The following is a 26,937-nucleotide window of genomic DNA, read 5'->3' as shown; positions in this document are numbered from 1 at the left end:
GCACCCATTACGGTTATTATTGGTTTTCTTTCTACACTGTATATTGTACGTTGGTTTTTCTTACACATTCGTCGCGGGCCAGTGGGCAGCCATAGTTACCTCGGTGCTACTTGAGATGATCTCTAGTCATACTACCGGTCTTATGGGACATGCACACCCCCCCCCCCCCCCCGCTTCTTTCTCAACAAGGGGTGAATGAGGTAGTATGACTAGGGAGATCATATTACCTTAGAACCAAGCTGCCATTGGTACAGCAGTCTCGCTGCCCATTGGCCTAGGCAAGTCATGTGTCTCTCTGCCAATTGGCTGTGGCTAGTCATGTGACTCCCCGCTGATTGGCTGAGAGGTTGGTAGCTCCGCGTACAAGGCGGGGTATCAAAACTCATACCTGCTGGCAGTCGGCCTTTCTCTGGACGACCACTGCCGGGCTCACATCTAGCGTATTAAAGCCTGTTGTTTGGAACTTCACTACGACTCGAGTCCAATTGATGCTGCATCAGGCCAGAAAGCTAGATACTGGTTGTTAGCATGGGTGCAGGGCAGTTTAGTTATAGGGGCTCAGGCAAAAATCACGTTAAGCACCTGTTCACTCTGTTACAACCTGTCTTGATGCAAGGTCAGATAGGTGTGAGGGGTCGGCTGATCTGGGCTGGCCAGAGAGGGGGGTGGGGCGGTGAATGGGTGTATGTTATCGGTGGCCTGGGCTCCCCACCATCTTCCCCCCAAATGCACCCACCATCGTCACCCCAGGGATTCGATGGGACCGTGTGATGGAATGGCCAGCTGGCATGCAGTGATCACCCAGGTGGACGGTGGAAAGTGCTGCCATGGGCAGGAGTCAGACATTGTCAAATGTTGAGGAGCACCAGAGCTCATCGTAGAGCGTATTGCCATCATCCTCCATCCCATGAACCAGACCCTCTGTTACTGCCAATCCAGGGCCCCCACCTGTAGTGTGGCAGGTATGTATCACAAAGGGGTTCCAGGCAAGGGGATAGGAAAGGTATGTGAGGTTGGAATGAAGTGTCTGTGCCCCTGGCCAGTCCCCACCCTTCCTAGTTTGTGAACCTGGAGGCGATTAGAGTGTCTCATGCGCGTTGGCCCTGGTGCACACGTTGTGCGGCCTCCCATACCTGCTTGGGCCCCATGTCCATCCTCCCCCTCCCCACATCCTCCTCATCGGACAAGGCCTGCCGTTCATCCTCCCCATCCAGCATGTCACCCCTCTGCTCTGCGATGCACCGGAGGACACAGCAGGCTGCCACGATGAGGGTGACCTTCTCAGCATCATACTGGAGGGCACCTCCAGAGCAGTCCAGGCACCTAAACCACGTCTTCAGGAGGTTGAAGTACCGCTCGATCACCCACCTGATTGCTGAATGGGTATCATTGTAGAGGTTGTCAGCGTGTCTGCGGCCTCCAGATAGGTGTCATCAGCCACAGCCGCAGGAGCCCATGAGCTAATCCCCCGGCAGGGGGGCTACTCAAATATGTCAGGAAGCGTCGAGTGTGGCAGGATAAAGCACGTACCCGGGTATCGGCACAGACGTGCACGAAGCAAGGCGGATGGTCACATATCAGCTGCACGTTCAACGAGTGGAACCCCTTTCGGTTTGTGTAGAGCGGCCTGTCATCTGCAGGTGCTCGTAGGGCGACATGAATCCAGTCGATCACCTCCTGGACCCGGGGCATCCAATTGATGGCGGTGAAACCCGTTTTTCGGGCATCTGATGGGCTTGGTCCACATTGAAATGGATGTATTGAGCCACCTGGGCATGATGGGCCTTCATGACGGCCCGGATGCACCTGTGCACAAGGTCTGTGAGATCCCGGACAGGTCCCCACTCGGCGCCTGGAAGGACCCCATGGCGTAAAAGTTCAGGGCGACCGTCACTTTCACAGCTATTGGGAGCGGGTGTCCTCCCGCACACCCCTGCGTTCCCAGGTGTGGCATTATCTAGCAGAAATATCGCACTTTCTCCCTGCTCAGAGTCTTCGACAGCATGCCCGGTCCGGCAGGTTTTCGAACGACAGGCGCTGCCGGTAGACAAGAGGCCTCTTGTGGCACCTCCTCCTTGGCCTGTTGGACAGCTGGCTTTCCATTCTGGGCGGCTGCCTCCTGTCCCTTTGTGCCATGCTCCACTGCTGCACACTCCGCTTACTCCTCCTCGGGTAGCTCCAGCTTGTGCAGATGCAGGGCATCCCCAGGGCTGCGGCGACGAGCAGGAAGGCCACCATTGCTGGTTGTATTCCAATGTCCGTAGGGGGTGAAAGGCATGGTGCGTACACCTGTGCCCAACCAGGTCCAACAGGCTACATGGTGGCCCCAGTTGACACAGTGGGCTCTGCCCACGCACGTTCCTCTCTACACTCCCCCTTCCCCACCTCTGCACCCCTGGCCCCAGTGGCCATCACCATGGGAGTTTCTGGCCCTAGCGTAGTCCCTGATGCCAGGGGTAACGATGGCTGGTGCTGTCCTTGCCAGCGGTATGCTCCACGACCCCTGTCCGTCACCCCTGTAGAGGCGACTGTGGCTGTTGCCCTGGATGGACCGCCGGCGGGTGGCGGCTAGGTGGGAGGGGTGGGGTATGGCGGGGGTTGGGGTGCTGTTGCACCCATACGGCCGGTGTCAAGCTGCAGAACTACGGGCCAATGTGGGTGGTCATTGGGGTGCGCAGCAAGAAGGCTGCCTTGCAGGCCACAGCAATGGAGGTCCGTGATAGGACACTGCCTACTACTGTGGGAGGTCACTCCTGCTACTTGGCCTGTTCCCCCATCACCCCACCTCCCCCGGCAGGGCCCCCCTTACCCCAGCCAGCCTGTCCAGTGTCTGGCCCAGCAGCGCACAGTCGTGCCTCTATGTCCTACCTCTTTTCTCTCTCCCTCATCAGCCACAACGCCGTTTTCACGATTTAAAAGCACAAGTGAACTACACCGTTGGGAACTCAGCCCATCGGAGGCGGAGAATCGCAGAGGCCCCAGAGAATACCGGGCCAGGCCCGCTAATGACATGCAAACTTGATGGTTTAGCACACTGGGCTAAATCGCTGGCTTTTAAAGCAGACCAAGGTAGGCCAGCAGCACAGTTCAATTCCCGTACCAGCCTCCCCGAACAGGCGTGGGAATGTAGCGACTAGGGGCTTTTCACAGTAACTTCATTGAAGCCTACTCGTGACAATAAGCGATTTTCATTTTCATTTCATTTTCAAACGGTGTTTACTGTCCGTGCATTCCGGAACACATTGACTCCCCTGTCGAGGAGACGGATAATTGGAATTTGGGTCAAATCGCCACCCGTTGCGAATTTGTCATCGGAACCTATTCTTTCCGCAATTGAGTTTTGCGATTTTGCGTCAGCCAATGAAGAATCCTGTCTTTGAAGTTTTGACATGGTGTGCCTGGGAGCACTGAACCTCTGCTGAAGAGCTTGGAGTGAGTTTGAAGTTTGTCCCGTTATTGCTACAGAAGAGGTAGGTTCCAGGAACATATATAGACAAAGTCAAAAATGCAAGACGATACTTTGAATGTGAGTCTTTACCTGCAAAGACTCGCATTCAAAGTATCATCTTGCATCTTTGACTTTGTCTATATGTTTCTGGAACCTACCTCTTCATTCACCTGAGGAAGGAACAGTGCTCCGAAAGCTAGTGATTCAAAACAAACCTGTTGGACTTTAACCTGGTGTTGTAAGACTTCTTACTGTGTTCACCCCAGTCCAACGCCGGCATCTCCACATCATGATGTCTGCCAGAAGCATGGCGCAGAGTAAATACATTTTGTAACATAATCTGGTGGCTTTAGTTAGTTAATTATCTTACTTTTTTCTTTAGTTTGATGTACCAGTTCCCTGTTAATTAATGTTTGATCTAGGTTGCTTTCAGTTTATTTGTTACAATAAAAAGCTTTAAAAAGTGAAATCTTGTCCCTCGTTATTTCCGTTGGCATTGTCGGGATTCCTTTCTTTTAAAATGTTATCTATCTCTACCGGGATTATAAAAACATGATGCAATTTTGTGCTGAATGATCTGTTTCTATTTTTTAATTCTATTTAATTCTATAAAATGGAAGATCCTTATCCTGATATTAATTCCTGATAATGATTCTAAAACTTCTACTTTCTACAACAATGATACTTTGAGTAATATACAAGTGATAAAATTACATTTCAACCAATAGATGACAAATCCTGTTCGAAATATAACATACATCTGCTCCAGCTCATAAATGATTGGTGAAAATATAAATATTTCAGAACATTCAAACATTACAGTGCACATGCTTATTTCCAGCCTGTAAATGCTGCAACTGTGGCAGAGCAGGTGTGCAGGGTTACTGTGATTAATCAAGTCAGTTGATTTCAGTTCAAAAAAAGTTCTGGTCTAGAACACAATAAGAAATATTCGTACTATTGTACCACAAATGAATAATGTCGTAGACTATAGTTAATATATTACATATTATTGTCAATAAGAACTCTGATGTATCTAAGAATGGTGAATATTATATTTATCACAATTGTATTGAAGCAGCTCAGGGTGCAACATGATGCATGTAGAGAACCTGAACCTGAATTGCACTTTGTGTGATGGCCATTTTGAAATGTTTGTAATGTTCTTTCAGATATTTTAGAATTAAGTATATTTTTGCAAAAAAACCTTAAATGCCAGCAAGCTCCAGGCTCCCATCACCTTCTGGACATATATAAATTCTCCTCAGCTCCCCACTGGTCATTGCCCCTACTGCTAACGGAAATAGGTCTTTCCTATCCACTCTATCTAGATCCCTCTAATAGGTCTCCATCAGTAATCTTTGTTCCAAAGAAAACAACTTCAGCTAATCCAAAATCTCTGCATAGCTAGAATTTTCTATTCCTGGCAATTCGCTGGTAAATCCCCTCAACATTCTTTCAGTAATGAAATGACCAGAATTGTACACAGTACCTTAACCGTAGTCTAACGAGTATTTTAATGGTGTTCTAACTGTGCCAACATAACCTTTTAAAAAAATATTTTGTGCGATAGGGACGTCGTTGGCTGAACCAACATTTAGTGCCCATTCCTAATTGCCCTTGAGTGAGCATTTTGGTGTCAACCTTATTGCTGTGCATCTGGAGTCACATGTATGCCAGACCAGGTAAAGATGGGCTGGTTTCCTTTCCGATAATCAACAATGGTTTCATGGTCATCATTAGACTTTTAATTCTAATTCACCATCTGTCGGTGGTGGGATTCGAATCCTGGGTCTCTGGAATACTAGTTCAGTGATGATACCACTACACCACTGCCTCTCTGTTCCTATATTCTAAGTTTCAGGTAATAAAATATCCCAGCGTGCCTTTTTAACCACCTTATCTACCTGCCCAGGTAACTTCAGGCACTGGTGAACATGCACACGCGGGTCTCTGTACCTACACTTCTAGGTATCGTAATTATTGTGGTTTTGCCTTGTTTAAGCTGCACGCCTCACAAAATGCAGACCTCAGAATAAAGAGTAGCACGTTCTAGGCATCCTTCATAATAGTTAGTGTTGCAGATTTTGCTGTAAGATTTATTGTTTAAGGATTAACAGTTTGTCAGAAGCCTCCGCTGTTACATCGCCAGCACATGGCTCCTGTGAAGTTTTGCCTCAGAACCTGGATATTTATGGGATTGCATCAGCTTCCCACTCCCATGGAGTGCAAAGGAAGAGTTGCATTTAGATAGTAATTACAGCCAATGAAGAACTTGGGAAGTGTAGTCACTGCAGCAGTGACTACACTTAGGAAACGTGGCAGCCAATTTTTACACAGCAAGATCCAACAAACTGCAATGTAATAATGACCTACTCTCTGCCCTGCCTCCATTAAACCCGGATGTGGCCAGGTTGGAGTTGGGTTGGGGTCGGTTTGAGATTGTAAAAATGTTAATATCTCACCAACCCAACACACCCCTTTATTGTGGTTCAAATTAGCCCTGTAGTTTCATTTGAAAGTAATGTTGAAAACCCACTGCTGTCCCTTTAATATCACTGGTTCCACAATCACAAGCTTATTAAATGTAAGATGCCTCCCAGCAAAACCACAGCAGGAAATCACTTCAGGTAACATGAAAGTATCACTGCTGAGACTGATTTGACTGTTTGATGTATTTATCTCATTTTTGCAGCAATGAGCAATTTTCACAGGTGTGACCCATATCTATATCTGCTAATGAAAGAATGGAGCAGTGAAGAAAGTTGCTGAATATAGAGTATGTGACAGGCTGCTTTCAATTGTGCAAAGTAAAATTAACACTGGCTAGCTCAAAAACACAAGAATAAGGACGAGTAGAGTTTCTGGCCCCTCGTGCCCGATCTGCCATTTGGTAAGATCATGGCTGATCTGATGTGGACTGAGGTCCACTTTCCTGCCTCTCCCCCATAACTCTCGACTCCTTTGTCGATCAAAACTCTGTCTAAATGACTTCCGGTGGCTGCCATGGAGTGAGTGGTCGCAAATACGGTGCCCCTTTTACCCGAACCTTGGGGAATTTCAACGGAAAGGTTGTGCAGAGGTTTTGGGGGGGGGGATAAATTCTACCCTGGATGGGCATGCCTGCAGGTTACCAAACTTGATAGAAGACAGTGAGAGCCTCGGCTTAAGTGTTGGAGGAGACTCATGGAGCAGCATCAAGTATAAAGATGGTGGAGGAGGAAGGTTTGTCGTTGACTGGAAAGCTGCAATGGAGCTGTTGATGAGCTTCATGAAGGCCGAATTTCGGCAGCAGCCTAAGGGAATGCAGAACGACTGGTAAAAGGCGATTGAGGGGGTAGCGGCAGCAATTCACAGGACCTTGGAAAGGGTGCAGAAGAGCCAGGAGGTGCAGTTGGTGACTCCAGGAGGCGGAGAAGGTGGCGACTGACCAGAGTGATCAGATTGTGGCTCTGGATGTGAAGATGGCGATCCTGAGGGATATGTGTAAGATGCTGCAAGCAAAGGTGGAGGACCAGGAAAATAGATCCAAGCAAAATCTTCAGATTGTGGGCCTTCCAGAGGGAGTAGAGGGAATGGGGCTTTGTCTCGAGGATGTTGGTCAGGTTGGTGGACGAGAAGGTGCTAGACGAGGCCCCGGAGGTGGATCAGGCCCATAGGTCCCTGAGGCAAAGTCCAAGAGCTGAGGTGCTGCCACAAGCAGTGATTGTGCATATGCACAAGTTTCAGGACAAAGAAAAGATTCTGAGGTGGGCAGGGCGCGGCGGGATTGTGATTGGGAAGGAAACCGAATCCGGATTTATCAGGACATTGATGCAGAGCTGGCCAGGAGATGGCTGGGCTTCATCAAGGCCAACACAGTGTTTGGGATGCTGCACCCGGCCAAGCTTTGGGTCACGTTGGATGTATTACTTTGGGATGCCAGTGGAGGCGAATGACTTTATTAAGGAACATAAGCTGGGGGAGGGCTGAAGGGGGAATGTGGGTGGACGTTCTGTCTCTGTTAAGTTGTGGTACCCGTTTCTGTTAGCCGATTGAGATATTTTCATATTTTTTGTATGTTTTGGTATTTTGTATTGAAGTTAAATTGTTTTTTTTCGGAAAGGGTGCTTTCAGTGTTTCACAGAATTCCGACAGTACAGAAAGTGGCCGTATGGCCCATCGAGTCTGCACCGACCCTTTCAAAGACTACCTCACCATCCCCAGTCCTACAACTAAGGGGCAATTTAGCTTGTCCAATCGACCTAACGTGCACATCTTTGGACTGTGGGAGGAAACTGGAGCACCTGGAGGAAATCCACGCATACACAGGGAGAAAGTGCAAACTCCATACAAACAGTCATCCAAGGTGGGAATCGAACCCGGGTCCCTGGTGCTGTGAGGCAGCAGTGCTAACCACTGTGTCATTGTGTTGGAGGTAAAATGTTTAACTGTATTGTATTCTGTTAGGTATGCTCTGTGCAGTGCATGAGGGGTCGGTGTGGGTCAGGATGGAGCAGTAGGGTGGTTTGAGAATGCTCTGTATGGGGACCATTTTGGGGTGATGTTTCTTGCATTGCATTAGTGGTGGGGTACAGGGGCAGGGCCAGGGTGGAAGTCTGGAGAGAACCAACGGGTGGAGGGCAGGTGGGATGGATAGAGGGGTGGAGATGGTGGATGTTTGGGTTCGGGCCGTCAAGTAGGTGTCGCCACGCTAGCAAGAAATGCAAATGAACAAAAGTGAAGTGAGGAGGGGAAGAGGCAGGCACTGGAGGAGCTGCTAGTGCTAAAGAAGGTGATGGAGTGCATCGTTATGATGCAGTCGGAGAAGATGTAGGCGCCGGATAGTTTCCCAGCGGAATTTTATAAGCAGTTTGCGACGGAGTTGGCATTATGACCCTGTCGAAGTGCCGGAGGTGATGGTGTAAGAGGACGCAGAGAAGACCTTTGACTGGGTAGAGTGGAGATATTTGTTTGAAATTCTGGGGAGGTTTGGGTTCAGGCCGAGGTTTGTGACATGGGTATGGGTGCTGTATACGTCCTCCATGACAAGTGTGTGAATGAATGAGGTAAACTCAGGGTATATTCTGGGTTGCACAGGGGAACGAGGTTGAGGTGTCCATTCTCCCCGCTGTTGTTCGCGTTGGAGATTGAGCCATTGGTGATAGCATTTAGCGCCTCGACTGAGTAGTGGGGGATTGAGATGGGAGCAGGGAGCACCAGGTGTCGGTGCACACCGACGACCTGTTGTTGTTCGTGATAGAAAGTATGGGCAGAATCATGGGCCTACTGGTTTGGGTCCTTTTCGGGCTATAAAATAATGTTTGGAACAGTGAGGTGTTCCCGGTGAATGCTGCAGAGGGGGGTTAACCTGCGGCTCTGCCATTTAAGGTGGCAAGGGAGCAGTTCCAGTACCTGGGCATCCAGGTAACACATGAGGGGCCACAATGCAGAAGTTGAACTTGACGGGGTTGGTGGAGGAGGTTAAGGGGACCTTAAAAGATTGGATACGGTGATGAAGATGAACATACTGCCAAGATTCCAGTTTGTGTTTCAGTCCCTTCTGCTCTTCCTCCCAAGGTATTTTTTGGATTGGATTGGATTGAATTAGATTTGTTTATTGTCACATGTATCGAGGTAGAGTGAAAAGTATTTTTTTGCGAGCAGCTCAAACAGTACATGAAAATAAAAAGAAAATACATAATAGGGCAACACGAGGTATAAAATGTAAATTCATAGACACTAGCATCGGGTGTTTTTCGGAGGGTAGATGTGTTAAGCCTGGAGGGTGGCTGGCACTCCCCAATTACTACTGGATGCATGAGGAGAAGGTGAGACGGTGGTGCTGGGACGGAGGGGTTGCAAGGTGATGAGCCTGAGGGCTCTGGTGAAGGCCCGAGGAAGTATACGAGGAGTCCAGTGGTGGCGTTGTCTCTAAAAACGTTTGAACCAGCTGAGGAGACAACTGGGGCAGATGTCGGTGATGACTCCACTGTGTGGGAATCTTAGGTTTACACTGGGGGGGGGGAATGGATGGGATGTATAGGAGATGGAGGGAGGAGGGGCGAATGTGGATCAGGGGCATGTTTGTGGAGGAGACGTTCGCTGGATTTGAGAAACTGAGGGAGGAGTGTGAGCTACCAATGGGGAGTGAGTTTAAGTATTGGCGCGCGCAGGATTGCGCGCAAGGAGCTCCTTCATTCCCTCAGGTACTGGAGTATACACTTCTGAAGAAAATGCTGCTCCAGGATAAGGAGGGAATGGTAGGATTGGGAATATCTATGGGGGGTTGGGAGAGCAAGGCACGGCCTTAATGAAAAGGATAAAGCAGAAGTGGGAAGAGGAGTTGGCGAGGGAGATAGGACAGGGACTTTGGTGCGAAGTAATGTGCCGAGTGAACTCGACCTTCTCCAACGCAACAATGAGTTTCATACAATTTAAGGTGGTGCACAGGGTCCACATGACACAGGCCCGGACGAGTGCGTTTTTTTCCGGAGGTAATAGATGGGTGCAAGAGGTTTGACAGGGGTCCGGCCTAACATGCCTGACCTAACATGCCTAACAGGGCAGCATGGTAGCACAAGTGAAGCACTGTGGCTTCACAGCACCAGGGTCCCAGGTTCGATTCCCTGCTGGGTCACTGTCTGTGCGGAATCTGTACGTTCTCCCCGTGTTTGCGTGGGTTTCCTCCTGATGCTCCGGTTTCCTCCCACAGTCCAAAGACATGCAGGTTAGGATTGGCCATGATAAATTGCCTTGAGTGACCAACTAAGGTTAGGAGGGGTTATTGGGTTACGGGGATAGGGTGGAAGCGAGGGGCTTAAGTGGGTCGGTGCAGACTCAATGGGCCAAATGGCTTCCTTCTGCACTGTGTGTTCTATGCCCATATGTTGTGGGGGTGTGAGGAGTTGGAGAGCTTCTGAGAGGCGATGTTTGAGAACCTATCGAGCATTGTAGGGGTTGACATGACGGTTGGGGTGTCCGAGGTGCTGGAGGAGAAGGGGGGGCAATGTTGTGGTCTTCGCCTCTGATTGCCCGATAATGGATGCTCTTAAATTGGAAGCTGCCTACACCACCAAGGTCATGGCATGGTTTGGAGTTTTGTACGAGTTTCTTAGGTTGAAGAACATCAAATTTGCCTTCAGGGGGTCGGAGGTGGGCTTCGAGGTACTGTGGAAGCCGTTCATGGCTATATTTGATGAGCTGTTTGTCAAGGTGGGGCAGTAAATATGAAAAAAGTACAAACTGTATACTCTGTTGGATGTTAAAGCTGTGTTATTATGTTGAATATGTTTGGAATTAATTACCTTTAAAAAAAATCTTTCTAACTACGCCTTGAATATATTCACTGACTCAGCCCCACTGCTCTCTGTTAAGAGAATTCTACAGACTAATGATCTTCTGAGAGAAAAAAAAAATCTCCTCACCTCCATCTTAAATGGAAAACTCTTATTCTTAAATCTGTCCCATAGTTTTGGATTCTCCCACCGGGGAAACATCAGGCGGGATTTTCCATTAGGTGATACCGAAATCGGGAAAAGTGTTTCATTCCATATAGTAGACACTGTTTGCATATCATCAGCGGGCCCAACCCGGTATTTTTCGGGGCCTCCACAATTCTCCGCCTCTGATGGGCCAAGTTCCCTATGGCGTGGTTCACATTGCGTTTTTAAAAATCGTGAAACCGGCGTGTGGGTTGCTGAGCGAGAGAGGGGGGAGTACGGAAAGTGTGCAATATGGCCATAGTGTGCTGATAGTTGTGCCACTGGCCGAGGGGCTTTTGCCAGGGTTGGGAGGATAGTGGGGGGGGTGACCAGGAGGTGGGCTGTGGGGTCAATGTAGATGGGCATGGATCACCATTGCCGCAGCCGGCAAGGCAGCCAAGCAGCTGCGCACACCACTGACAGCCTGTGGTAGTCACCACTGCTGTATTATATTGTATATATTGGTATTACGGTAAGGCCCCTGTACTACAGGTACGGGGGTAGATCCCCGCCTGCTGGCTCCGCCCAGTAGGCGGAGTATAAATGTGTGTGCTCTCCGAACAGCAGTCATTTGGCCAGCTGCTGTAGGAAGCCACGCATCTCTGTGTAATAAAGCCTCGATAACATTCTACTCTCATCTCGTCGTAATTGATAGTGCATCAATTTATTACACAGAGATGTGTGGCCTCCTACAGCAGCTGACCCCTGCCCATCAGGCACCTCATCGGGCCGCTCATCGCCTGCAACCGCCGACGACCAGCTGCGTCTCGCCTCCGTCACAATCGACCAGTCTCGACCGCACAATCTCACGACTGCGTCGACAAAGGTGAAGGTCGACGGGCATGAGATATCCTGCCTTCTGGACTCCGGGAGCACTGAGAGCTTCATCCACCCCGATACGGGAAGGCGCTGCTCTCTCGCGGTACACCCCGTTAACCAAAAAATCTCCCTGGCCTCCGGATCCCACTCCGTGGCGATCCGGGCGTACTGCATCGTCACCCTCACCATCCAGGGCGTAGACTTCAGCGACTTCCGGCTCTACGTCCTCCGCAACCTCTGCGCTGCCTTGCTACTCGGCCTGCAACTTCCAGAGCCTAACCCTGAAATCCGGCGGGCCCCTATCACCCCTTACTGTCTGTGGCCTCACGACTCTCAAGGTCAACCCGCCTTCCCTGTGCAAACCTCATCCTGGATTGCAAACCCGTCGCCACCAGGAGCAGACGGTACAGCGCCCAGGACAGGACCTTCATCAGGTCTGAGGTCCAGCGGCTACTGCGGGAAGGCATCATCGAGGCCAGTAACAGCCCCGAGAGAACCCAGGTGGTAGTGTTGAAAACTGGGGAGAAAAACAGGATGGTCATTGACTACAGTCAGACCATCAATTGGTACACACAGCTCGATGCGACCCCCTCCCACGCATATCTGATATGGTCAATCAGATTGCATAGTACCGGGTCTTCTCGACAATGGACCTGAAATCTGCCGACCAACAGCTTCCAATTCGCAAGGCGGACCGCCCATACACTGCGTTTGAAACAGACGGCCGCCTTTACCATTTCCTTAGAGTTCCCTTCGGCGTCACCAACGGGAGATGGATCGAATAGTTGACCAGTACAGACTGCGGGCCACCTTCCCGTACCTCGACAACATCACCATCTGCGGCCACGTCGCTAAACTTTCTAAATTTCTCCACACCGCCAAACTCCTCAACCTAACTTACAACAAGGAGAAGTGCGTGTTCAGCATGAACCGATTAGCCATCCTCGGCTATGTGGTTCAGAATGGAGTTCTAGGGCCGGCCCCGATCGCATGTGCCCGCTCATGGACCTCCCCCTTCACCCCTTCCCCAAGGCCCTCAAACGATGCCTAGGGTTCTTTTCGTACTACGCCCAGTGGACAAGGCCCACCCACTCATCCACTCCACCGGTTTCCCACTGACGGCCGAGGCTCATCATGCCTTCAACCGGATCAAGGTCGACATCGCCCAGGCCGACGAGACGCTCCCCTTCCAAGTTGAGAGCGATGCATCAGACGTTGCTCTGGCCGCCACCCTCAACCAGGCAGGCAGGCCCGTGGCATTCTTTTCCCACACCCTCCATGCCTCCGAAATTTGGTACTCCTCCATCGAAAAGGAGGCCCAAGCTCTCGTTGAAGCTGTGCGGCACTGGATGCATTACCTGGCCGGCAGGAGTTCACTCTCCTCACTGACCAACGGTCGGTTGCCTTCATGTTTAACAACACACAGCGGGACAAGATCAAAAATGATAAGATCTTGCGCTGGAGGATCGAGCTCTCCATCTTCAATTACGAGATTTTGTATCGCCCCGGTAAGCTCAACGAGCCCCTTGATGCCCTGTCCTGAGGTACAGCGCACAAGCGGACCGACTCCGGACCCTGCACGATGATCTCCGTCACCCAGGAGTCACCCTTTTTTACCACTTCATTAAGGCCCGCAATCTGCCCTACTCCATCGAGGAAGTCAGGGCTAATACCAGAGACTGCCAGGTCTGCACGGAGTGCAAACCACACTTCTACCGGCCAGACCGGGCGCGCCTGGTGAAGGCCTCCCACCCCTTTGAATGCCTCAGCGTGCACTTCAAAGGGCCCCTCCCCTCCACCAACCGCAACACATATTTCCTCAATGTGGTCGAAGAGTATTCCCGATTCCCCTTCACCGTCCCATGCCCCGATATGACGTCTGCCACCGTCATCAAAGCCCTCAACACCATTTTCGCTCTGTTCGGTTTCCCCGCCTACGTCCACAGCGACTGGGGATCCTCATTTATTAGCGATGAGCTGCGCCAGTTCCTGCTCAACAGGGGCATTGCCTCGAGCAGGACGACCAGCTACAACCCCAGGGGAAACGGGCATGTGGAGCGGAAGATTGGACGGCCCTTCAGGCTGTCCAGCTGGCCCTACGGTCCAGATATCTCCCGGCCTCCCACTGGCAGGAGGTCCTCCCCGACACACTTCACTCCATTCGGTCGCTTCTGTGTACTGCGACTAACGAAACCCCACATGAACTTCTGTTTTCCTTCCCCAGTAAGTCCACCTCCGGGGTTTCGCTCCCAACGTGTCTGGCAGCTCCAGGACCCGTTCTCCTCCACAAGGCGGACCTGTTGGTTGAGAGGGTACAGCTACTCCTCGCGAACCCACAGTACGCCTACGTAGCGTACCCCGATGGCTGCCAAGACACAGTCTCCCTCAGGGACGTGGCACCAGTTGGGTCCCCACAAAACCCCTCCTCTGCCCCGGCGCCACCCTCCCTCCCCCCAGCGCGCCCCACCACAGCCCCCGCTCCAGGACAATCCGTCCTCCCTTGGACCCACCCGGGGATGAAGAGGACGCCGACACGCTCCCGGAGTCACCGAAGACCAAGCCGATGCCCGAGTCGCCACCGGCACTGCGGCGCTCTAAACGACAGATCAAGGCGCCCGATCATCTAAATTTGTAACCTTCTCTAATCATAAAGCCAATCTGTATGTAATAGTTTTTCCACCACCCCTGCTGGACTCATTTTTACCAGGGGGTGAATGCGGTAGTCACCACTGATGTATTATATTGTATATACTGGTATTACGGTAAGGCCCCTGTACTACAGGTACGGGGGTAGATCCCTGCCTGCTGGCTCCGCCCAGTAGGCGGAGTATAAATGTGTGTGTTCTCCGAACAGCAGCCATTTCGCCAGATGTTGTAGGAGGCCACACATCTCTGTGTAATGAAGCCTCGATTACATTCTACTCTCGTCTCGTCGTAATTAATAGTGCATTACAGCCCACTTTGAACTTAGTGCCACGGGTTGTATTGGTGTCCCTGCCAGGGCAACCTCTGGGTGCCCTCTGGCCCCAGCCGATCCATCAGCTGGATGGGCGTGCTCCAGCACAACCAGTGGCATCTTTTTGACTTGGATAAGTTTTTGTGTGGGGAGTGTAGTATGTATATGCGACTACAGCTTGTCAGCTGCTGAGTGCCGATCACGGACCCGATGAATCCGCACCATTTTTCATTGGAATTGATTGTGTTCCACGCAGCACCGGTGCTAGCCTCTCAATAGTTGCGGAATAGGTCCAGGTGCGGCGCCAGTTTTTCTCTCGACAGATTCTGCGGTGGCGTCACACTTCGTCTCAAAAATGGAGAATCCCGCCCATCCTCTCTGCATCCACACTGTCAAGTCCCCTCAGGATCTTATATGTTTCAATAAGATCACCTCTCAATCTTCTAACATCCAAAGGGGATTGGCCCAATCTGTCCAACCAGCCATCACAGGAATCAGTCGAGTGAACCTTCCCTGATCTACTTCTAATGCAATTATATATTTTCTTAAGTAAGACGACTAAAACTGCACAGAGTACTCCAGGGGGAGTAAGTGAGTTAGTGGTATTGCCACTGGACAAGAAATCCAGAGGCCCACGGTAAAACTCTGGAGATCTGGATGCGAATCCCACCATTGCAGATGGCGAAATTTGAATTAAATAAAAATCTGGAATTAAAATTAATTAGAATTATGACAGTGACATAATTGTCATAAAAACCCATCTGGTTCACATGTCCTTTACAGAAGAAAATTTGCTGTCCTACATGTGACTCCAGATCCGGCTGATAACTTGGAATGTGAGAGGCCTGAACGGGCTGGTCAAGAAGGCCCATGTGTTCGCGCACCTGAAGGCAGATGTGGTCATGCTCCAGGAGACGCACCTGAGGGTGGCAGACCAGGTTAGGCTGAGAAAGGGGTGGGTAGGGCAGGTCTTCCATTCGGGGTTGGACGCAAAGAACCGAGGGGTGGCGATTTTGGTGGGGAAGCGGGTGTCGTTTGAGGCGCTGAGCATTGTGGCAGACAATGGAAGTAGGGTGGTGATGGTGAGTGGTAAGTTGCAGGGGGTGAATGTGTATGCCCCGAACTGGGACGATGCCGGATTTATGCGGCACATGTTGGGCCAGATTCCGGACCTGGAGGCAGGGAGCTTGATAATGGAGGGGGGGGGGGGACTTCAATGCGCAATTGGATCCAGCATTGGACCGCTCTAGGTCCAGGACGGGTAGGAGGCTGGCAGTGGCCAAGGTGCTGAGGGGGTTTATGGACCAGATGTGAGGTGTGGACCCATAGAGGTCTGTTAGGCCAGGGGCCAGGGAATTCTCATTCTTCTCCCACATCCAGTGAGCCTACTCCTGAATTGACTTTTTCGTGATGAGCAGGGCGCTGATTCCGAGGGTGGAGGACACGGAGTATTCGGCCATAGCCATCTCTGACCATGCCATGCACTGGGTGGACCTCGAGCTTGGGGAGGAGACTTGTGGACTAGCGCCCACTGTGGCGCCTGGAGGTGGGGTTGTTGGCGGATGAAGAGGCGAGCGGGCGGATCCAGGGGTGCATAGAAGGATACCTAGAGGTCAACGCTAATGGGGAGGTGCAGGTAGGGGGTGGTCTGGGAGGGGCTGAAGGCGGTGTACAGGGGAGAGCTAATCTCCATTAGGGCCCACAAGGAGGGGAAGGAGAGGAGAGAGAGGGAGAGGCTGGTGGGCGAGCTAAGGGTAGTTAGGAGGTACACAGAGGCCCCCGAGGAGAGACTACTCCAGGAGCGACGAAGCCTCCAGGCCGAGTTCGACCTGTTGACTACCAAGATGGCGGAGGTACAGTGGAGGAAGGTGCAAGGGGCGGTATATGAATACGGGAGAATGCTAGCCGGATGCTGGCACACCAGCTTCGGAAGCAAGAGGCAGTGAGGGAGATCGGGGGAGTTAGAGATAAAGGGGGGAACGCGGTGCGGAGTGCGGTGGGAATAAACAGGGTATTTAGAGACTTTTATGAGGGGCTGTATAGGTCGGAGCCCCCACGGAGGAAGGGGGGATGCACCGGTTTCTGGACCGGTTGAGGTTCCCAAGGGTAGAGGAGGGACAGGTGGCGGGGCTTGGGGCACCGGTCGGGCTGGAGGAACTGGCTAAGGAACTGGGGAGTATGCAGGCGGGGAAGGCACCGAGGTCAGATGGGTTCCCGGTGGAATTTTACAGGAAGTATATGGACCTGCTGGGCCCACTACTAGTGAGAACTTTCAATGAGGCGAGGGACGGGGGACGGGGGTCCTACCCCTGATGATGTCTAGGGCGCTGATCTCTCTGATCTTGAAGCGGGACAAGGACCCATTACAGTGTGGGTCGTAAAGGCCAATCTCGCTCCTCAATGTGGATGCGAAACTGATAGCAAAGGTGTTGGCTACTAGAATTGAGGACTGTGTCCCAGGGGTCATCCACGAGGACCAGACGGGTTTCGTGAAAGGAAGGCAGCTAAACACCAATGTGCGGAGGCTCCTAAATGTAATCATGATGCCGGCAGTGGAGGGGGAGGCGGAGATAGTGGCGGCTATGGATGCGGAGATGGCCTTTGATAGGGGGAAGTAGGGGTACCTGTGGGAGGTATTGAGGAGGTTTGGGGAGGGGTTCGTCAGTTGGGTGCGGTTACTATACGAAGCCCTGGTAGCGAGTGTGGCCACGAATCGGAGGAGGTCGAAATACGTTCGGCTGTACTGGGGACAAAAGACGAGGCCCCTATCCCCCCTGCTATTTGAGTTGGCAATTGAGCCTTTGTCGATGGCTTTGAGGGAGTCCAGGAACTGGAGGGGGTTGGTGCGGGGGGGAAGGGGGGGAACACCAGGTATTGCTGTATGCCGACGATCTGTTATTGTATGTGGCGGACCCGGTGGGCGGGATGCCAGAGGTGTTGCGGATCCTCAGGGAGTTTGGGGACTTTTCCGGGTATAAGCTCAACATGGGGAAAAGCGAGCTGTTCGTGGTACACCCAGGGGGCCAGGGAAGGGGGATAGATGAGCTTTCGCTGAAAAGGGCGGAAAGGAGTTTTAGGTACCTGGGGATCCAGGTGGCCAGGAGCTGGGGGGCCCTATACAAGCTCAACTTGACGAGGCTGGTGGAGCAAATGAGGAAGGGTTTAAAAGGAGGGATATGCTGCCGCTCTCCCTGGCGGGTAGGGTGCAGTCGGTTAAGATGACGGTGCTCCCGAGGTTCCTTTTTATATTCCAGTGCCTCCCCATCCTGGTCCCCAAGGCCTTTTTTAAGCGGGTCAGCAGGAGCATTATGGGGTTTGTATGGGCGAAGAAGACCCTGAGGGTGAGAAGGGTGTTTTTGGAGCGGAGCAAGGACAGAGGAGGGCTAGCCTTGCCTAATCTATGCGGGTACTACTGGGCTGCCAACGTGGCGATGATACGGAAGTGGGCAATGGAGGGGGAGTGGGCGGCGTGGAAGAGGCTGGAGATAGCGTCCTGTGTGGGCACGAGCCTGAGTGCGCTGGTGACGGCACCGCTGCCGCTCCCACCGACAAGGTACACCGCGAGTCCAGTGGTGGCGGCGTCGCTCAAAATTTGGGGGCAATGGAGACTCCACAGGGGGGAGGTAGAGGCTTCGCTATGGTCCCTGATCCGAGAGAACCATTGGTTTGTCCCAGGGAGAATGGATGGGAGGTTCTTGAGCTGGCACAGGGCAGGTATTAGAAGGATGGGGGACCTGTTTATCGACGGGCCGTTCGCGAGCCATGGGGCGTTGGAGGAAAAATTTGGGCTCCCCCCTGGAAATGCCTTCAGGTACATACAGGTAAGGGCGTTCGTAAGACGGCAGGTAAGGGCATTCCCGCTGTTGCCATCACGCAGGATCCAGGATAGGGTGCTCTCGGGGGCGTGGGTTGGAGAGGGCAAGGTCTCGGCGATCTACCAGGGAATGCAGGAGGAGGAGGAGGCCTCGGTGGAGGAGCTAAAAGGTAAATGGGAGGAGTAGCTTGGGGAGGAGATAGACGAGGGTACGTGGGCAGATGCCCTGGGGAGGGTAAATTCTTCCTCTTGCGCCAGGCTTAGCCTAATACAATTTAAGGTTCTGCATAGGGCGCACATGACTGGGACAAGGCTGAGTCGTTTTTTTGGGGTAGAGGACAGGTGTGTGAGGTGTTCGGGGAGCCCGGCAAACCACGCCCACATGTTCTGGCGTGCCCAGAATGGATGAATTCTGGAGGGGCGATGCGAGGACGGTATCGAAGGTGGTGAACACCCGGGTTAAGCGGAGCTGGGAGCTCGCAATATTTGGGGTATCGGACGAGCCGGGAGTGCAGGAGGCGAAAGAGGCCGGTATTCTGGCCTTTGCGTCCCTGGTAGCCCGGCGGAGGATTCTGTTGCAGTGGAAGGATGCGAGGCCCCCAAGTGTGGAAGCCTGGATCAGCAACATGGCAGGGTTTATTAAATTAGAGAAGATAAAATTTGCCTTAAGAAGATCTGCAAGGGTTCTTCAGGCGGTGGCAACCGCTCCTAGACTTTCTAGCGGAGCGTTAGGAGATGGTCAGCAGCAGCAGCAACCCCGGGGCGGGGGGGGGGGGGGGGGGGGGGGGGGACTTTGTGTTTACTATTGTATTTATTATCGTTTAGTGGGGGGCATGTAGTCTGGGGGAATGTGTGATATAGCTATAGCTATAATCTGTTTATTTATGCGTTTTTTGTTGTTTCTCTTATTTTTGTAAGGGGGGGTTTGTTTGTTGTTGAAAATATGTGAAAAATTTTGAATAAAAATTATTTATAAAAAAATACGAAGGCCCTAACACAGCTGCAGAAAAGTCAGAGTTTCTACTTGCATAATAATTTTATAATAATAATCTTTTATTGTCACAAGTACGAAGTTACTGTGAAAAGCCCCTAGTCGCCACATTCCGGTGCCTGTTCGGGTAAGGCTGGTACGGGAATTGAACCCGGCTGCTGGCCTTGTTCTGCATTACAAACCAGCTGTCTAGCCCACTGAGCTAAACTAGCCCAACCATTACATGTGTATATGACTTTCAAAATTAAACACACTCATGGTTGAATGTTATGATCCATATTGACTGTGAAACAGCTGTGTTCAGATGCTTACAGCAATGTCACTGTTAACTCGATTAACCAGCATCAAAGCACAAGTAAATAATTTACAAACAATGGAAATTTGAAGGATCAACCACCCCACAAACAATGTGTGCATCAATACTGGTTATTTCTTAAAAATAGAATTGGAGGAAATTCTTCCCTATTTTTTTCTGTATCACTAGCACCTGATATTATACTGGACTAATGCTAAATTAAAATAGATGAAAGACATCAATTTTAAAATCTTCCAGTGAAACATTTGCAGACAATGCTTTCAAAACTGTTAACCCTCCTTTGTGAAGGTGAAATACATTCTCGAAATAGTTTTGCATTTATAGAATGCTTATGATATCCCCAGGATCTTCCAAAGGATTTAATAATGGATTATGTTTGAAGTGCAGTCTGAAACAAGCAAATGTAGCAGCAATCATCGAGTCCCAGAAACGGAAATTGGATGAATGACCAGATAATCAGTTGTGAGTGCTGTTGGTCAAGGAAACACTGTTAGGGCAGCACGGTGGCGCAGTGGGTTAGCACTGCCGCCTCACGGCGCCGAGGTCCCAGGTTCGATGCCGGCTCTGGGTCACTGTCCGTGTGGAGTTTGAACATTCTCCCCGTGTCTGCGTGGGTTTCACGCCCACAGCCCAAAGATGTGCAGGCTAGGTGGATTGACCACGCTAAATTGCCCCTTAATTGGAAAAATTAATTGGGTACTCTAAATTTATTTAAAAAAAATATAAGAAGGAAACTGTTGGCCAGAATACCGTAGAAAACGTAGCTTCTCTTTAATCTGTAATTTATTTTCATAGCCAGGTGCAGAGGCAAGTAGGACACTGTTTTAATATCTCCTGTGGCTGAACATCTTAGGCCAGAGACAGTGGGCCAAATTATCCCAAAAAATGGCAAACGTGTAGTTTTCAGCGAGAAAATAGGTGCGATTCACGCCGGACCCAGTGGCGTGGTCCCAATTGCAATGTTTAGGCACTTTGAAGATGATTTATACCCACATGAAAAATGCCGCACTTGAGGCACCAAGCATCTGGATGGAAGCCAAGAAGCCAGCTCCACGATTCACTGAGGGGGCCCTCATAAGAATGCTGGATGGTGTGGAGGAGAGAAGGGTACCAACCTACCCGCAGACTGACAGGAGACCGTCCAGCAAAGTTATGAATCCTGCCTGGGACGTAGTGGCAAAAGTGCTTGTCTAGATTATCTGGTCAAGTACATGTACCTTTAATCCATGATCTTTTGATTCAGGGGTAAGAGTTCTCCACGGTAGCACAGTGGTTAGCACTATGGCTCCACAGTGCCAGGGTCCCAGGTTCGATTCCTGGCTTAGGTCACTGTCTGTCCAGAGTCTGCACGTTCTCCCCATGTCTACGCGGGTTTCCTCCGGGTGCTCTGGTTTCCTCCCACAAGCCCCGAAAGACATGCTATTAGGTAATTTGGACATACTGAATTCTCCCTCAGTGTATCCGAACAGGTGTTGGAATGTGACGACTAGGGGTTTTTCATAGTAACTTCATTGCAGTGTCAATGGAAGCCTACTTGTGACAATAAAGATTATTATACTGAGCCAAGCTGACAGTAGAATTCGTACAATTTGATGGCCAATGTCTGATAGCTTGTTTTACAGGCACTTTTCATGTGCAACCAATTATGATGCTAAACACGCAAGTTCCACTCAAAATCATTGGCTGGAGATCAGGAGTAGAAATTCTAATTGATTTTTTTACCAATCTCCACCCCAGCTGTCATTGGCAAACATGACAGATGAAAGATCAAATATAATCTTTATCGCTGAGTTCCACTGAGTGCTTAAAAGATCTATTACCAATCCCAGACCAAAAAGGAATTTATTCTAATATGGTATCCAGACCACTGGTGAGAGACAATGAGGGAAAAGTTGAAATATGACCATGAGGTGGTATTCTGGTCATTTTTACCTGTTCTGTTGACTGAGCAGCTCGTCCCTTTTCCTAAGCCTGCAATGCATCCTGTATATATGGTTCTGGCTGGTTGGGGTTGAGAGCGAGCATGTAGCTTTCTGCATATATTTCTACTGATGATGGTTCTCATGGAAGCCATTCAGTCAAGCACTGCCTGATGTATATGAAATCAAGCTAAGATAAGAGTTTTCCATCACATGGCATTATGAGTTACATATATGTATTATATAAATGGAACGTAACTCAGTGACATCAGGGGAAGAAACCTGAACTCGGTTTCATTTAGCTTGGGTAAACATCAACATCTCTAAATCACCAGATTGAGAAGGCAGCAGAAACCTGTCATGTAACTCCTATCGTAAATCAAGCTAAACATTGACCTGGCACTGGAAGATGATTTCCCCATCTATTCATTCGAGTGCTGCATTAAATTAAGATGTGTGGGTTATTAGAATGCAACATACTCGACTGGTCCAGCTGTGTTGCCATTAGGAGCTCATCTCACTTATGATATATTATTGCTATTTACATGATGATAGGTCAATTAATTTCCCAGCTGATTTCTCTCATGATTACTTTCTCTAGGTAGCTTAACTCCTGCCTTTCTCAAGATTTAAGACCAATATGTTTTTTCATGAAGGATTCTTAAATACAGCCCAATCACAGACATTTATTCATAAAAGACAAGACTGTGGGGCCATTTTAACCCATGTATCTGACAGAAACTGAGCAAGCAGATACTCAAAAACCAAACTGGTTACTTACATAGCCTGCAGCGTAATGGTATTGTCACCGGACGAGCACTCCAGGGACCTAGGGTATTGCTCTTGGGATCCAGGTTCGAATCCCACCATGGCAGATGGCGAAATTTGAACTCAATTAAAAATCTGGAACTAATGACGATCATGACACCCTGACACTATCAGTGGCTGACTAAGGGAAATCTGAAGTCACTCTGGTTCACAAAGGGAAATCTGCTGTCCTTCCCCGGGCTGGCCTACATGTGACTCTATACCCACAGCAATGTGGTTGACTCTGAAATGGTCAAGGCCAATTAGGGATTGGGAATAAATGCTGGCCTAGCCAGCAACGCCCACATCCATGAAAGACAGTAGGGAAAGGGAGTCAGGCTCAGAGGATGGCCTATATAGAGTGTATTTCTCAGCAATACAACCAAAGTTGAGATTCTCACCATCCTTTTCCAAAATCAGAAGACCCCTTGCGAGAGCCAACTCCACCAACAGACCTACTGCCGAGCTGGTATTGGTGGGCAGCCTTTGGGCCATGGTCTTTTTTGCCTCTTCCTGTCGACGTTTTGCTCTGAACGGGTGCAAAGTTGGTCAGGTATGATTTAAATGGTGCCCAAGAGTGAAATCTTCTGGATCAGTGAAATTAGTGGATGCGTTTCTAGCTCACACTGTTACCCACCCACCCAAAATCTGCCTAAAATTAACACTGGGGCCAATGATTATGCAGGTCTTTGTTAAAAGCTTGTTGGCTGTTTGCCTAAAAAGCACTGCTGTCTCACAGCACCAGAGACCCGGATTCAATTGCGGCCTTGGGTGACTGTGGGGAGTTTGTATTTTCTCCCAATATCGGTGTAGGTTTCCTCCGGGTGTTCCGGTTTCCTCCCACAGTCCAAAGCTGTGCAGGTTAGGCGGATTGGCTATGCTATATTGCAAAGGTCTCTTGACCTGGGTCCCACTTATCCTCATAGCGACCAAACCACTCATTTTCTTATTGGGAAGAATTTGAAGCAGGTATATGACCTCCTTCACTATTCTATTTTACCTAGTCCCAACCCATAAAAATCTTATTAACTTTGTATTTGGAACAAATTAGAATATCCTAACATAAAGAGTAAGCCTACGGAACTAAAAAGATGTTGAAAAAGGACTGCGATTGACAAGGATCAGTAATGGGATGTAAGCAATTTTCAGGTTGCACTTACCTGAAAACGATGACTTCCTCCGTGCCTTCTTGTCTTCTCTTATACTGCTGTAGGCAGACGTTGCAGTGTTCCTGTTTGGGGTTCAATCCCCTACTAACAGCTCCACGCAGGTTGCAGAGTGACCAATGGAGATCATGGTTCAGGAGGTTGGTTGTGGTCTCCAGCAGTGTCTGTAAAAGCAGAAAAAAAAAGTACTGTGAAATCCCATCAATGTCACCTACTGCCCCTCTGCCATGTGTTCTCCTCTTTCAATCATGAATTTGGATTTTAATTATTGAGGAGACGTAATTTGGGACCTTAACGATTGCTTGTACAGTGTTGGTAATACTTTGCAAATACTTACCCGTGACGTTTCAAGAGCGATACCCCAGCGAACCTTTGGGGTATCCTCAAATCCGTCGCTGGGGAGCTTTGATGTTACCATCTTATGTCACCCCATGTACCCATACAGATACTTCCAGTAGAGGCCACTGGGTATTAATCAGGAAATATGGGCAATTTATTCCTCCAGATCCAGATTTCTCCAGCTAAGTTGTTTGTATCTGTGAACACCGTGACTAAAATCAGCAAACGCAGCTCAGCAGCACTAGTCGAGATTGATGGGCATGATAAGACCTTCTGGTTTATCCAGCCTGTCGCACCCATACAGCTTCTTCTGTCTCAAGCCTCAAAACAACCAGCAGAATCTATGGGCAGACACATAGGACGCAAGGAAGGAGTTAAACTCCTAGACACTGATATCAGGTTGGGATCCCCACATCATCCGTGTTTCTGCACGACAGGATTGAAGGCAAGTAGACATCTGCCTTGGATCTGCTGGGTAGGTAATTAAGTTCATTAAAAAGCCAAATAAGAACTGTTTTCACCCTCTCATGATAATTGCCCAACCAGGGCACCGATTTCAAATTGTCAGTAACTCATCAGTGTTTCCAAATGAGTGCACAACAGGAAGAGGTTATTCTGCGAAACTGACAGGCTGGGAAGGACTTGGTTAGTTTTGCTGAAGAGTTCAAGTCATGGCCAGGTGAGAGGTGTTTGCTCAAGGTACTTCTCTCAAAGAGAGCTTTCAGTGCCTGAGCAGTGATTTCAGCATCTTGGAATGCACTTCATCTCTCCAGTACTTCACTTACCCTCAGCTGCATTTCCTTGTTGCCAGTGTTCACCCCGGCAGACGAGCAGCAGTTTTACCTTGCACCTCTATAAGACCATAAGATATAGGAGCAGAATTAGGCCACTTGGCCCATCAAGTCTGCTCCGCTATTCAATCATGGCTGCTATCATTCTCCTACCTTATCCCCATAACCCTTGATCTCCCTATTAATCAACAACCTATCTATCTCTGTCTTAAAAACACTCAGTGATTTGGCCTCCACAGCATTCTGCGGCAAAGAGTTCCACAGATTCACCACCCTCTGGCTGAAGAAATTCCTCCTCATCTCGGTTTTAAAGGATCGTCCCTTTAGTCTGAGATGATGACCTCTGCTTCTAATTTTTCCTACAAGTGGAAATATCCTCTCCACGTCCACTTTATCCAGGCCTCGCAGTATCCTGTAAGTTTCAATGAGATACCCCCTCATCCTTCTAAACTCCAACGGGTACAGACCCAGAGTCCTCAACCGTCCCTCATGCAGCAAGTTCTTCATTCCAGGGATCATTCTTGTGATCCTCCTCTGGACCCATTCCAAGGCCAGCACATCCTTCCTTAGATATGGGGCCCAAAACTGCTCACAATACTCTAAATGGGGTCTGACCAGCCTCAGAAGTACATCCCTGGTCTTGTATTCTAGTCCTCTTGACATGAAAGCTAACATTGCATTTGCCTTCTTAACCGCTGACTGAACCGGCACGTTAACCTTAGGGGAATTGTGAACAAGGACTCCCAAGTCCCTTTGTGCTTCTGATTTCCTAAGCATCATCCTATTTAGAAAATAGTCTTTGCCTCCATTTCTCCTTCCAAAGTGCATAACCGCACACTTATCCACATTGTATTTCATCTGCCACTTCATTGCCCACTCTCCTAGCATGTACAAATCCTTCTGCAGCCCCTTGTTTCCTCAAAACTACCTGCCCCTCTACAGATCTTTATATCATCTGCAAACTTAGCAACAGTGCCCTCAGTTCCTCCTTCCAGATCATCAATGTATATTTAAAAAAGTTGTGGTCCCAGCACAGACCCCTGAGGCACACCACTAACCACCGGCTGCCATCCTGAAAAATACCCCTTTATCCCCACTCTCTGCCTTCTGCCAGTCAACCAGTCCTCTATCCATGCCAGGACCTTACCCTTAACACCATGGGCTTTTAACTCATCTAACAGTCTCCTATGCGGCACCTTGTCAAAGGCCTTCTGGAAATCTAATTAAATCACGTCTACTGGTGCTCCTTTGTCTAACTTCCTTGTTACCCCCTCAAAGAACTTAACAGATTTGTTAGAGTTTGACAAAGCCGTACGGACTCAGTCCTATTTTACCATGCACTTCCAGTGTATCGCAATCTCATCTTTAATAACAGACTCTAAAATCTTACCAATGACCGAAGTCAGGCTAACCGGCCTATAATCTCCCGCCTTCTGCCTCCCTCCCTTCTTAAACAATGGTGTTACACGGTGATCCTCTAATGAGGATCTAAAGCAGAAACTACACCATCACCGACAGCAGCAGGAGCAACACCAGCATGAGCTGGCTGCTCCTCAGCCACACGCCCCTCTACAAGACAGAGGGAATGGACTTGGAGATCCAGCTACAAGGAGACAGGACCTCCCAATATAGGGTCAACAGGCAGATCTTGAGATCTCGGATACCAGTGCCTCAAGGGATTGACGTTTGTCACCTCCTGGAACAAGACCTCCTTTTCATTAAAGAAGATGGGCGTGCACTGCCAGTGGCTGTCAAGATGCTTGCTACTGGAAGGCCATCCAGCACGGATAGGACAGGCAGAATAGTCTCCTTCTGTTCTCTACAAACATATGAAGAAGGAGCAGGAGTAGGTCTTTCAGTTCCTCAAGCCTGCTCTGCCATTTAATAAGATCATGGCTGATCTGACAGTGACCTCAAATCGTTATTTTCAATATTCTTTCACCTCCTTGTTGACCAAGAATCTACCGAACACTTCCTTAAAAATATTCAGACATTGCTTCCCTTGCCTTTTGAGGAAGAGGGTTCTAAAAGCCCTCTGCGAAAAAAAATGCTCCATCTTTGTCTCAAATGGGTGATCCTTATTTTTTTTTTTAATTTAGAGTACCCAA

At 49.7% G+C, this 26,937-nt stretch overlaps 1 protein-coding gene across 1 annotated transcript in view; it reads right to left on the bottom strand.

The window, feature by feature from the left end:
• The window catches only part of vps8 (VPS8 subunit of CORVET complex), a 787,508-nt gene that overhangs the window by 256,171 nt on the left and 504,400 nt on the right, over window positions 1-26,937 (bottom strand). Inside the window, 1 exon segment of the mRNA XM_038788252.1 lies at window positions 23,694-23,863. Within this exon segment, the coding sequence (XP_038644180.1) occupies window positions 23,694-23,863 (170 nt within the window).

Source organism: Scyliorhinus canicula, chromosome 2 (genome assembly GCF_902713615.1).
Source record: "Scyliorhinus canicula chromosome 2, sScyCan1.1, whole genome shotgun sequence".
Classification (NCBI taxonomy): domain Eukaryota; kingdom Metazoa; phylum Chordata; class Chondrichthyes; order Carcharhiniformes; family Scyliorhinidae; genus Scyliorhinus; species Scyliorhinus canicula.
Note: the sequence above shows the minus strand (reverse complement) of the source record. Positions and strands in the feature narration are given on the sequence as shown.